Here is a 13,519-nt window from a genome sequence, read left to right as displayed (position 1 = left end):
CGAAAGTAACGGCATTGGAGGAACGAGAAGATTCTAGCGCGGAAAAGTCGGATTTTCAAAGGAGCTTCAAAAATATTATTCTATGCCTCGGTGTAATAAAGACACAGATATACTACAATGGTGGAAAATTCATGCTTCTGAATTTCCTATTCTAAGTTTAATAGCACGAGACCTCTTAAGCATACCGGCTACTTCAGTCTCGGCGGAAAGACTATTCTTACGTACTGCGTTAATTATAAGAAAACATCGAAATCGGCTTAATAATAAATCTGCACGATGTTTGTTGTGCCTAAACGATTGGGTGAAAAACAAAATCACTTGCGACCTAGAGGGCTGAGGGCTGTATTTTTTTTACTTATTTCATTTTTAAAATAATGTTAAGTTTTTATTTTGTTTAGATATATTACTTTCAAATACATTATGTTATCTTTCAACAAGTGTAATTCTCTCTTCCGACTATTACATTATAGCAAGTATTTAAGTATTCCTTATTGCACTGAATCAATAAGATTATGCATGACGAGATTTAGATACTTTTATGAGACTCACGTACGAGAAGCGAGACAAGACGAGACTTGATACAAGACTTATTAGTTCATCCGCGAGACGAGACAACACTTTATGAAAATCTCGTCTCATTGGTCTCATGCGAATCACCAAATACGAATGATTCTAGTCTAGATATAGTGTTAGTTCTAGTTTTACACTTGCACTGTCGCTAGAACTACGCCAATACTAACATAAAAAATATGGGTTGTAGTAAAGCTTATTCATTATTGGTACTTTTTTGTTTCTTTAGTTTTCTCCTTAAAGATAATAGTTTTAGCGTAAAAAAATAAAATATGCTACATTGTACAGTAAAGCTGGCTATGGAAGTTGTGCACTTACTAGGATTTAGTACTAACTAAATAACACCAATTAATTGTGATTTTCATGAGAAAAACTATTAATAAGATTAATGTCTGTCTGAACAAATTACGTTGTTTTAAACAATAATAAACAATATTAAAAAATTGATACTCTTGCTTAATAACATTCAAAAATTATGAATAATCATCAACAATTATGAGGATTCACCGTAAATGAAACTTACCCGTTCTCCGAGCCAACTTTTAGAATAATTTTAGCTATACATGGCGGCACATAGCGGTCCGTTATTTTATTTTTTTTACACGAAAACTATTAACTTTTAGGAAAATACTAAAGAGACAAGAAAGTACCACTAAAGAATGAGCTTTAAAACCAATATTTTTTATATTAATATTCCATAGCGTTAAAAAGTTCTCATAAAAAATCATGGGCGTGTGGTGAATTTCATCCCCTTAGAGGGCGCTAGGGAAGTTTAAGGCATGCTTGAAAGTAAGGTCTTAACGAGTAGTTAATTCGTACAAAGTTTCAAATTCTACGGTTTACTTACAGCCGAAATGGAGACCTATGCGAAGTTAGTCCCCAATTAGATAGGATTTTATATGTATAGTATTTTGATTATAACAAGAGAACCAGTCAACCGATTTCGATAAACAATATCTGATTCGAAAGCTCAATCCTTGGCCAATACGAAAGTGGAAATGTCCGATTCGAAATCTCTCTCGAATTCCGCTAAAACACCAACATAATGCAAAGGTAACACGAAAATAACACAAAAATGACTTTTTTTAAGTGGTGATAACTCGTAAACGATGTACCCGATGATCAAGATAAATACGTCATTCGATTCGTCGTAGTTTCTTCTATCGATATCACAAAATGCCCGATTTCAATTCTGCCCGTTAGCCTTGTACAGCCCTTGGAATGACACCGTGTTCGACTCGTTGTTTATGCACGTATGAACGCCCGTAAGTCTAGTCCCCAATATAAAAATAGTATATTAAGTATCCAGAACGGTAAATTACTTACCGTTCGTGATGGTTATAACATTTTTTGCACGATCGAAATGAATATAAATAATAATTAATTTACTAAAATGTGTTGACATTTGTAATGATTTATAAAGTAGGTAAAAAATTTGAATTAATTCTGTTGCCCTGGTTTTATTTACAAAAAAAACAACAAATTGTGTGATTTGCACAGGTGATTTGTGAAATTGTATTATAAACAGTGCTTACAATAATATTAAAACTTAATATAATATAAATTATAATATATATTACTATATAACCAAAATGAGTGATTCTGAGAGTTAAAATGGTGATGATATAGAAAAAGCTTGGAATATTGGACGTTCGGCAATAATTCCCGAAAAATCTAGGGCACGTTATGAAATGACGTACCAAATTTTCAAAAAATGGTGTGGAGACAATGTATTTTTTTAGGTAGCAATGATATTAGGAGTAGCGGGAGCATGTCGCAGAGAAGAGTTATATAAAATGACTATTAAAGATATAGAAGATCGTGAATCTTTTATTATTATAACCATTCCAAATACAAAAACCAATATTCAGCGCACATTTACTGTCATAAATAAAAAAAACGAAAAAATTAATTATTTGAAAATTGTTCGGAAATATATTAAACTGCGGCCAAACAATGCAAAGTCGTTGCATTTATTCCTAAATTATCGGAATGGGAAATGTAAAAATCAGGTAGTCGGTAAAGGTACTATTGGAGCTTTATCATCGAAAATTGCTGAATACTTAAAATTGGAAAATGCAGTTAATTACACTGGTCACTCGTTTCGACGTACTTCAGCCACATTATTAACCAATAAAGGTGTAGACGTTTTAGGACTAAAAAGACATGGAGGTTGGAAATCTTCGACTGTGGCTGAAAGTTATGTTGAAGATTCTCTTCAAACAAAAATCAATTTGCAGAAAAGATTCTACATGATGATAATGAATCGCCTTGCAGCGTTTCTGATAATATGCTACAATCGTCAGCTTGTGCTTCTACATCACGGACATTTTCTGTTGATACAAATACCGAAAAAAGCAATATTTCAATTTCTATTTCTAGCTGTAATAACTGTACATTTAATTTCAAATAAATTATATTTTTATTTGAAATTTTATTTATTATACTTACCGTTCTAGAACGGTAAGTAAATTACTTACTGTCGTTTTAGCCGTAGCAACCAGTAAAATCAACTTGCCGTCATAGAAACACTACTCGTAAATAAACAAAATAGTCCGATCGTGCAAAAAATTAATTTAAATTAAATCGACTATACGGATTTGACGGATTTTAATGTTTTATATCTCAATTAAAAGTTTGTGTCTGGCTGAATGATGTTGTCGATATGCCCGATTCTAAATATTTAAGTGTTTTGATTAAAACACAAAAAACAAATTAATCAAACACATCAATTATCTCCTTAACTAATTGACCAGTTTTAATCATCAACATCTCGATCGAAAGTATGATCTACAATGAACGCGAAGGTGGAAATGCCCGATTTCAAAATTTACTAATTACTTGCGTACGGTTATTTAAATGACCTAAATCCAAGTACCTACCGACTGGAAGTCTAGCCCAATACGAAAAAATTAATTTTGATTAAATTCGCTATAACTAAAGAACGGTTTGACCGATTTTAATGTTATACAGGATGGTCCGTTACTAATGGGACACAGAGCAATAGTGAATTCCTTACATTAAATTATTACGATTTAACCCAATTTATGTTAGTCCAATTGTTAATAACAACGAAGATACAGATGGTTAAAGTTAATACTTTATTTTCGTTTTTCTTTAATAATTTCGTTGTCTCTTACATTATGAACATGAAAATTGGTACATTATCATTTTTTAATACAATAAATAATAATTTGGTGTTAGTTTTGATTTATCTTTCAGATGGCGCTGTCTACCTTAAAAAACCACCCTTAAAGTAGTCATATCTTTTTCATCGTTAAAATTTTTACAACTCACATAACATAAAACAGTTTCTCAGACATTTTTACATAAATTTGGTATACCTATCAATATTCTCTAAAGTTCTCCGTTCCCGAGATAATCACTGTTTAAGGGCACTTTGCAAAATTTAATATCTCAGTAACATCAGTTGGCGTTGACAAAGTTTTTATTTAGTCAAACACTAGACAATCAGTTTGACATTCAGTTTCATTTTACGCTCAGTATTATTGTAATCAATGTATTTGTTACTTTGAAATAATGCCCCGGCATAATTTTTTTTCTAACACGGAAATGCGTGATATGGTGTGCATATACGCTCAAGAAAAGTTTAATGGAAGGGAAGCGTGCAGAAGATATTTATTAAAATACCCCAACAGAAGACAACCAAATCACAAGTTATTTAAAAATTTGTATGACCGCTTAGGTGAGACTGGTTCATTTCGTCCTAAACGAAATACAGGTCGTCCAAAAAAGATTTCCGTTGATGAAGAAGATGAAGTTTTAGTACGAGTTAGTAACAACCCAAAAGTTAGCTCTAGACGTTTGTCAGCTGCAACCGGGTTAAGCAAGTCGTCAATTCTACGAATATTAAAAAAAGAAAGACTGTATCCATACCATTTTGTACCTGTACACGCCTTACTGCCTACTGATTTAAGAGTTCGGTTAGAATTTGCTAATTTTATCAAAAATCGGCAAAATTCTGACCCATCGTTTATTGCCAACATTTTATTTACTGACGAGGCGACATTTACTCGTAGTGGGGTTTTTAATTTTAAAAATTATCATGTTTGGGAAACTGAAAACTCACACATGACACGGCAACGGCATTTTCAACATGAATTTAAAATAAATGTTTGGTGTGGAATAATTGGAAATTATGTGTTGGGTCCGCGGGAATTACCAAATAATTTGAACGGCCACAATTATTTACAGTTTTTGCAAAACCAAGTAGACGATATGTTGGCTGAGTTACCATTAAATATTTGGACTGTCATGTGGTTTATGCAAGATGGAGCACCACCCCATTTTTCCAGGCAAGTGCGAGATTATCTCGATATGAATTTTCCACGAAGATGGATTGGCCGAGGTAGTCATTACACTTGGCCACCACGAAGTCCCGATTGTAATCCTATGGATTTTTGCGTATGGGGATTTGTAAAATCCCTTGTTTACAAAGACAATCCTGAAACTCGTGAGGAACTGTGGCAAAAAATTGTAAAGGCAGTGGATATCATTAGGAATGAACAAATATTATTTAACATAAGAACGGATCTAAACGGATTGGAAAATGCATTGAAGCTAACGGTGGTCACTTTGAACACTTACTCTAATGCAGTTCATTTGTTATTATTGTTTCCTCTTTTTGTTCGATGTTATTATTATTAAAATGTTTAAATAAATTATAGTCGTTATTAAAATCGATTTTTAATATAGTAATTATGTTAATATTTTTGTAACATCAACTTATGTTTGTGGATAGTTAAATTATATCTGAAAGATAGATCAGAACTATACTAATTTATCATTTATCATCTTAAAAAGTAATAATATAAAAATTTTAATGTTCATAATTTAAGAAAAAGCGAAATTATTAAAAAAACAACGAAATTAAAGTATTAACTTTAACCAACTCTATCTTCGTTATTATTAACAATTGGACTAAGATAAATTGGGTTAAATCGTAATAATTATATGTAAGGAATTCACTGTTGCTCTGTGTCCCATTAGTAACGGACCATCCTGTATAACATTAAAATCGGTCAAACCGTTCTTTAGTTATAGCGAATTTAATCAAAATTAATTTTTTCGTATTGGGCTAGACTTCTCAAATGAAAAGCTTGTGTCTGGCTGAATGTAGAAGATATAAACATTAAATTAACAAGGCGTATAACGCATAACAATCTATTACATGAAACTGTAAGTGCATTTTTCTCGAAACATCCTTTTTACATCTGGTTAACACGATTCCTAAAAAACTACTCATTCGATTGACTGGAAATTTGAACTGCACTTTCAAATAACATCTTTCTATCGTATGACCTACAGAGAAACTGTTACGATATACACATGATTTTTTTTTAAGATAAACTTATCGATTTGAAGAACACAATCGATTATCTTAATTTGACTAGGCGCCATTTTGCCAATAATATTTTTTTTTGCTTAGTTCTAGTTCAAACGATAATCACAAGTACATATATAGAAAAGAACACCATATGATTTTTGAGTTTCAGATTATTTCAGGGATAGATATTGTATTAACCAGCAACTTAGACAATCCACGCACCAACTTGGTTGAGGGACAATGTAAAGATTATTTTCTATAAACAATTCTTTTTAAATAAGTAAATATATCATGAAAACATATGCAAAAGATTAAATTGAAATACCACATAATTTGGTAGCAAAAAAATCCCAATGAAATCATTTTATTTGATACAAAAAAAGAGACTCCCCCATTAAAAAGTTTGAATTAGATTATACTATTATTTGGAGTGGTTTACACTCAATTTCAAATTATTTCATGTTTTGACAATGTTGATAATTTAAACCTTTATAATTTTTCAAGCACAAAATGCAAAAATTTATTGAATAGTACCGTTTTTCAAGCACAAATCCAGTGAGTAGCGTCGAAACGGTTTTTATCTGGAAAAATTACACCATTCAAATCGCGAATTTTCCCGATATGTTTTGGTCAATTAATAAAATTAAAAACGACTTACCGAATAGATGTTGTTTCCCTTGGATTTTACTTCGAAGCTCAACTGGAAAGAAAAGATAAATTAATTTATTGTGACAAAAAAAAAAGAATTAATACGATACCTTCACATCCTTCAACATCCATAAAATGGCAATCGCATGATGTCCTATATCACATCACTAATATCACCTAACACTTACAATTAGTATAAATATAGCACGCATTTATCACTTAATTTAAGTAATAAGTTTTATTTTTCTAAACTACTTTATCACCCTTAAATGCCCGCATATCAACTAAAATGCGTTATTAGCGAATCGACTTCCAAACATCCCCTCCTTAATTTATTGTGGGAAGAAGGAATACTGGAGGTGAATAAACAAAAAATGTAAAGACGACGGACCAAAGCGGTTCTAAATCTTTTTTTTTTTAAACTTAACCTTTCAATAAAAGAAATTACTCGTTTTCTCGAAACATTTCAAATAAAAATTACGTCATTTTCTAAAATAAAACGCACTAATCGAATTTCAATATTTAACACTTCCTGCAAAAGAAAGTCTATCCCGCAATATAAAAAAGATAATTTAAACTAAACTGACTATAATTAGAGAACGGTTTGACGGATTTTAATGGGGCTAAACTTCCAGTCGGCAGATTCATGGGGTCATTTCAATAGCTAATTGAATTAAAATTTCTCTTAATATACTTTTTGATGTTGTTTTATTTTAATTGTCCTAATCGATTTCGACCACTTGGTCGTCCTCAGAAGACGTGTCAGAAACGGTACACATAAATTAAAAAATTCTCCAACATGAATATTTTTTAGGTATTATCTGTATTTTCACGTGTTATAATACGTGAAATACAGATAATACCTAAAAAATATTCATGTTGGAGAATTTTTTAATTTATGTGTACCGTTTCTGACACGTCTTCTGAGGACGACCAAGTGGTCGAAATCGATTAGGACAATTAAAATAAAACAACATCAAAAAGTATATTAAGAGAAATTTTAATTCAATTAACTATTTTGATGAATATGGATAACTTTCGTGATTTCAATAGCTGTACGCAGGTAATTAGTAAATTTTGAAATCGAGCATTTCCACCTTCGTATTCATTGTAGATCATACTTTCGATCGAGATGTTGACGACTAAAATTGGTCAATTAGTTAAGGAGATAATTGATGTGTTTGATTAATTCGTTTTTTTGAGTTTTAATCAAAATTCTTAAATAAACTGACCGGCAAAAAAAACCGGCCACTATAAATTTGCCACAAGTTCAAAGCTGGCTTTCTCGCGAACCGCGCATTCGATTTTGATGATTCTTTTTTTGATGGAAAGGTTGATTCTTCTGTAATAATCCTGCGATAGAAATTTTCGTTCAGATTTTAATTTGAGCATATACGGGGTGAGAAAAATGAAAGAAACTTTTATTCTCGAAATTTGTAACACCCTGTGGGGTGCAGCTGCTACAGCAGAGGGTATTACCTGGAATCAAACAGTAGCCCAATCTTTTCTGAGCATTTTCTTTTTTTATTCACTCCATTATCTCTGTTACTAACGAAGATGCAGTATTTTAAAGCGATCGCCTGTAAAATCAAGATGAGTGACAATAGTAGCTGATGACCGTTTTATTGTTCTAAGCAATCGTAGAACGACAGCTGTAGAGGCTCGGCATCGTCTTCAAATGGTGTGTGTTGTTGATGTCAGTGAGAGAACCATTTGCTGAAAACTTGCTAGAACTGGTCTGGCTGCAAGAAGGCTGCAAGAAGGCTGCCAAAGGGCAGAGGCTGCTTCCTAGATATCGACGAGCGCGTCTTCAATCTGCGCGCTTACATATGAATTGGGAGATCGAGCAATGGAGGAATAAGTAGTGCAATGGAGGTCCTTTTTACGGATGAGTAGTGGTTTTGTCTACTATCACTCGATAGTCAGGAGCGAATGAAGACGTTGAAATGAAAGATTTGTGGACTATACAATTATGAAACGCGAAAGTTTCGATGGTGGTTCTGTGATGGTGTGGCCGGGAATTTCCAAAGCAGGCCTATACAATCTGTATAGGCCTTCTGTATTAATCATTGTTAAAAGTGGCGCCTTAAATCACTGACCTTGAAAACTAAAACTGGGCACCCGAAACAGTTTTCCAGAAGCACTTACATTTTCTTAGAATTACAGAATTGCTTACGTCCTTCATTATTGTAAACATCTGTTCTCAGTTCTAATATGCGGTAAAAACAAAGACAAATAAACAAGAAAACAAATTTAATTTAATGTAATAATTAATAGTAACACGAAAATTAATAGCGTGTGTGCCCCCCACGAGCCAAAATAACGTCATGTTTCGACGCGGCAGCGAACTGATTAGGTTCGTATTTGATTCCTGAGGAATTGCGGTAAAATCTTCTTCAAGAGCAATTCGTAACTCTTGAAGGTTGTCCGGTAAGACAGGACGACGACGAATGCGTCTCTGAAGTTGGTCCCAAAGATGTTCGATAGGGTTAAGGTCCGGGCTGCACGCTGGCCATCCGTTCAATACCCACCTCATCAAGATATTCGCTAACCACACGTGCTACGTGCAGTCGCGCATTATCATGCATTAGCATGAATCCGTCACCAATAAAATGGGAATAGGGCACGACAGCTTCTTGCAGAATATCTTGGCTATAACGGTTGGCATTTAGCGTGCCATTTTCAACAAAGATGAGCGCTGTATGCGCTTCCGTCGGAATACCGCCCATACCATGACCAAACCTCCATGGAAAGGTACTCTTTTCGAAATTGTGCAGGTCGCAAACCTTTCATTACGCCGTCTCCACACTCGTTCTCGACCATCAGGTGACCGGAGCCAAAATCGGGACTCGTCAGTGAAGAGCACCTTACTCCATAGGCGCCCAAATTAACGACGTGCTCGCCGATGTCTCTGGAGCAACCGCTGTCTTCTGTCTGCTTTGCAGTTAGATCACTTTCAGCAAGTTTTCGACGAATGGTTCTTTCACTTACGTCAACCCCACGCACCATTTGAAGACGATGCCGAGTTTCTACAGCAGTCGTTCTAGGATTCCTCAGAGTGTTTAGCACAATAAATCGATCATCAACTGCTGTTATCACTCGTCTTCTACCGGAATCTTGCCGCCTAGTAAAATTTCCTGTTTCCACATATCGGTTCCAGGCATCTTGAACTGTTGTTCGGGGTATACCCAACGTATGGGCAACGTACCGCTAACTTTTGCCATCTTCAATTAAACTAATAATACGCGCAACATCAGTTATTGACAACTACATCTTTAACAACTGTCAATTTACTATTCGAAACAACTGACATACTCTACCTAGCGCGCTACCTTAGATTTTGTATGCTTGTTTGTCTTGTTTTCACAGGCGTTCGCTTTAAAACACTGCATCTTCGTTAGTAGCAGAGATAATAGAGTGAATGAAAAAACAAAATGTTCAGAAAAGATTGGGTTACCGTTTGATTCCAGTTAACACCCTCTGCTGTAGCATCTGCACCCCACAGGTTATTACAAATTTCGAGAAAAAATGCTTTTCTCATTCTTGCACCCCGTATATGTTCAAATTAATATCCGAATAAAAATTTCTACCGCAGGATTATTACAGAAGAATCAACCTTTCGATCAAAAAAGGAATCATCAAAATCGAATGAGTGGTTCGCGAGAAACCCAGCTTTGAAATTATGGCAAAATTTTAGTGGCCGGTTTTTTTTGCCGGTCAGTTTATTTCGAATCGGACATTTGGACAACCGCATTCAGCCAGGCGAAGTTATCGATAGAGATATAAACCGTTCAAATCCGTCAAACCGTTTCCTAATTATAGTCGATTTTGCTTAAATTAATTTTTTCATATTGGGGGCTAGACTTCTAGTCGTCAGATTCGCATTGTCATTGCAATAACCGTACACTCAGAAAAATAATTCTCTACGATTAAGAATTTGTACGTGACACCAAAGGAAAAAGGGATATAGTTTTTATCCAAATGAATTTACTGTTCTTATTGAATCATTGCACCATTCAATTGTAAGTGTATCAAAGTACTTAACAAAAAAAGCAAAACCGTTTAATACAAATAATTTTGCTTTAGAAATGAAAGACTAACTGATAATATTAAACAATAAATCTATTTATCGTAAAGTTACAAGTATTTACACTTAAAACATAGTTAACTAAATTAAATAAAGAAATCTTTAAAGTTGATAAGTAGGTAAATTAAAATTAAATGAAACACTATGTAATGTTAATATGATTTTCGTTTTAAAATAAAATATAGAAGCTAAAAACTTGAATTTGCTTTAAATGATGTAAATATAAAACGGTAGTTTTGAAGCCAACTACCGTGCAAAGAAAACACTTACACTTTTTAAGCTTTGAAATTAATGCGTTGACACAATTGGAATGTTGCAGTATATAATAAAAATATTCTGTAAGAAACGACCACACTAATTTGCTTACCGGAGACAACTGTAAATTAAAGACTTACCGGAAAGAATAGCACTTGTATCTAATCCCATCACTATATACATACAATTGTTCAATTTTGTCCTTTCTTCGATCCAATTACCACCACTCGGGGCTGCAATTTGATTTCGTTTTCCGCATAATCCGCCCGTGTAGTTTCCAATTTTTTAGCAACGTAATTAATTGTGTTGACAAACAAAACGCAGTCGTGTTGAGAGTCAACAATAGTAGATTTATAGTTTCGAGATAATCTAATAAGTGTTGTACAAATAATTATTTCAATCTTACCTTTTGAGATTTCGCCATGCTGTAAATTTTTAAATAATTCTTTACTATGTTTATCTCTTATATCGGATTTGTATATTTCAACAATTTTTGTTGTAAATTCAGAAAAGGCGGGTATTAAATTATTATTGGGTTTATCCGGAAATAAAGTAGAAAAATCAATATGAACCTATAAAAGAAAATGTAATTACAAAATAAAATAAATATTTTGAAAAATAATACATAACATACAAGTTCGTAACTGTTAGCGTCATTACGTCTAGGCCATACTTTTAATAATTCCGACAACGTCTCTGTAGAACTTCGAAAAGACTTCTGTATTTAGAAGTCCGCTCCAATAATCTTTAATTGTATCCCACAGAAGGGATCACAATTTACTATAACAAACCCTATGTAGTTTCCTATGTTTTCAAGAAACTAGAGACGATACACTTAAAAAAACGCTTTTATAATCTCGAGCATTACCTTCTAGAAAAAGAGATTGTACGCTCTCTTTTGATTCAGATTGATTAGTTGTTTGGTTGAGTTTTCTTCTTTGGAATTTTAAATTGTAGTATCTGTCGTTTGCCTGAAGGTTTCCGTTTATTGTTTCTGTGCGTGTAATAAGTAGTCTGTTGAAAACAAAAATTAAAGCTAGTAATACTAATACATGTAATAAAAACGTACTGCAGATTCAGACGAAAATGTTGTACAAATTTAATAAATTAACGAGAAAAAATTTCATCGCGGCGCTGGTATCTTCTAATTATTATTAATTAATAAATAAGGAATGAAAAATGTTGTAATGATTTTTTTTGCGGTTATTGACATCATGTAAGAAGAATTATGACGTAATGAGGACGAGAAATATTTAATTACCATAGAAACTATCACTCAACGGACCTTGTTTCAAGAAAAAAAAGTTTATATATGTCGTAGGCATATTGCGAAATCCGGCTTATTACAATAAGCGCCGTCATTTTGCAATGTGCCCGGCAAATTGGAAAATTATCTCACATTTTGTAAACAGCCTGAAATTTTTTAGGCTTATTACAATAAGCCCACGAACCATCAGTCCAATTGGAAAGTGGACAACTGTTTCTTTAAAAAGCCTGGTTTTATTGAGGCTTTTTGCAATTAGCCTTACAGTCGACGGCGTATTAAGAATAAGTTAGGGTGGGGTTGTTGTGATTAACGCATTATACTTGTTGAAACGTGTGCGCCCCAGTAGCATCGCATATTGTTCTTGGTTTTCTTATAGGTTAGTTTAACTATTGTTGCAGTGCAGTCAAGGACAAACAACTAATAAGGTAAACAAAAGTAGAAGAGCGTGAAACGTAGGTAGAAATGTAGAATGTTCCAGGATGAAAATAACATGAGAATAAACTTTAATGCGCAAATGAAAGAATACTGCAATAAGAGTGAAAAAGTCGTAAAGAAGCCTTGGACAAAAGCAACTGTGGAAGAAGCAATTCGAGAAATTTTGGATGCAAATAACCCTGAAAAAAAGAAGACTAGTAGACAATATGCATTAACCAGAAAATACGACACAATGGAGATTGGCGAAACAACAGTTTTAATCAAAAAAAGAAGAAGTAATGAGGATCCTGTAGTAGTAATGATTCCGGTTGAAGAATACTTTGACAGACTTCTTCAATGTCACCGTGCCACTGGACATGGAGGAAGAGATAAAATGCTGTTTGAATTAAAAAATAAATTTTACATTCCCAGACCAGCAGTTGAAATGTTTGTATCGCTTTGTAAAATGTGTAATACGAAGAAATCTCAACAACAACGTAATATTGTGGTAAGACCAATCACAACAAAAGATTTTAACCTTCGCAGTCAAGTTGATTTGATCGACTTTCAATCAACTCCATGTCGAGGATATAAATGGTTAATGAATTATCAAGATCATGCAACTAAATTTTGTCTTCTGCGACCTTTAACAACAAAGCGTGCTGCTGAAGTTGCAATGGAACTGCTGAAGATATTTTTGGATTTCGGCGCACCGCACATTCTACAACGCGACAACGGACGTGAATTTACAGCTGATGTGGTTAAAGAACTTTCTGGTATGTGAGCTGATTATAAACTAGTACATGGAAGACCTCGACATCCGCAATCACAGGGAAGCGTAGAGCGCTGCAACCAGGATGTTGAAAATATGTTACGTTCGTGGATGGATGACAATAAGAGTACAGATTGGGTGATAGGATGCCGCTTCGTT

The 13,519-nt window shown here is 33.7% G+C and overlaps 1 protein-coding gene across 1 annotated transcript; it reads left to right on the top strand.

Annotated features, from left to right (window-relative positions):
• Positions 1–12,643: 12,643 nt before the first annotated feature.
• On the top strand, positions 12,644–13,372 carry LOC111420713 (KRAB-A domain-containing protein 2-like). Its single transcript, XM_023053751.2, has one exon. The coding sequence runs from the start codon at positions 12,644–12,646 to the stop codon at positions 13,370–13,372; it is 729 nt and encodes a 242-aa protein (XP_022909519.2).
• Positions 13,373–13,519: the final 147 nt, after the last annotated feature.

Source organism: Onthophagus taurus, chromosome 6 (assembly GCF_036711975.1).
Source record: "Onthophagus taurus isolate NC chromosome 6, IU_Otau_3.0, whole genome shotgun sequence".
Lineage (NCBI taxonomy): Eukaryota > Metazoa > Arthropoda > Insecta > Coleoptera > Scarabaeidae > Onthophagus > Onthophagus taurus.
Note: the sequence above shows the minus strand (reverse complement) of the source record. Positions and strands in the feature narration are given on the sequence as shown.

Coding starts and splice junctions, on each gene's coding strand:
- LOC111420713 (XM_023053751.2), top strand. CDS start 12,644: ATGTTCCAGGATGAAAATAACATGAGAATAAACTTTAATGCGCAAATG.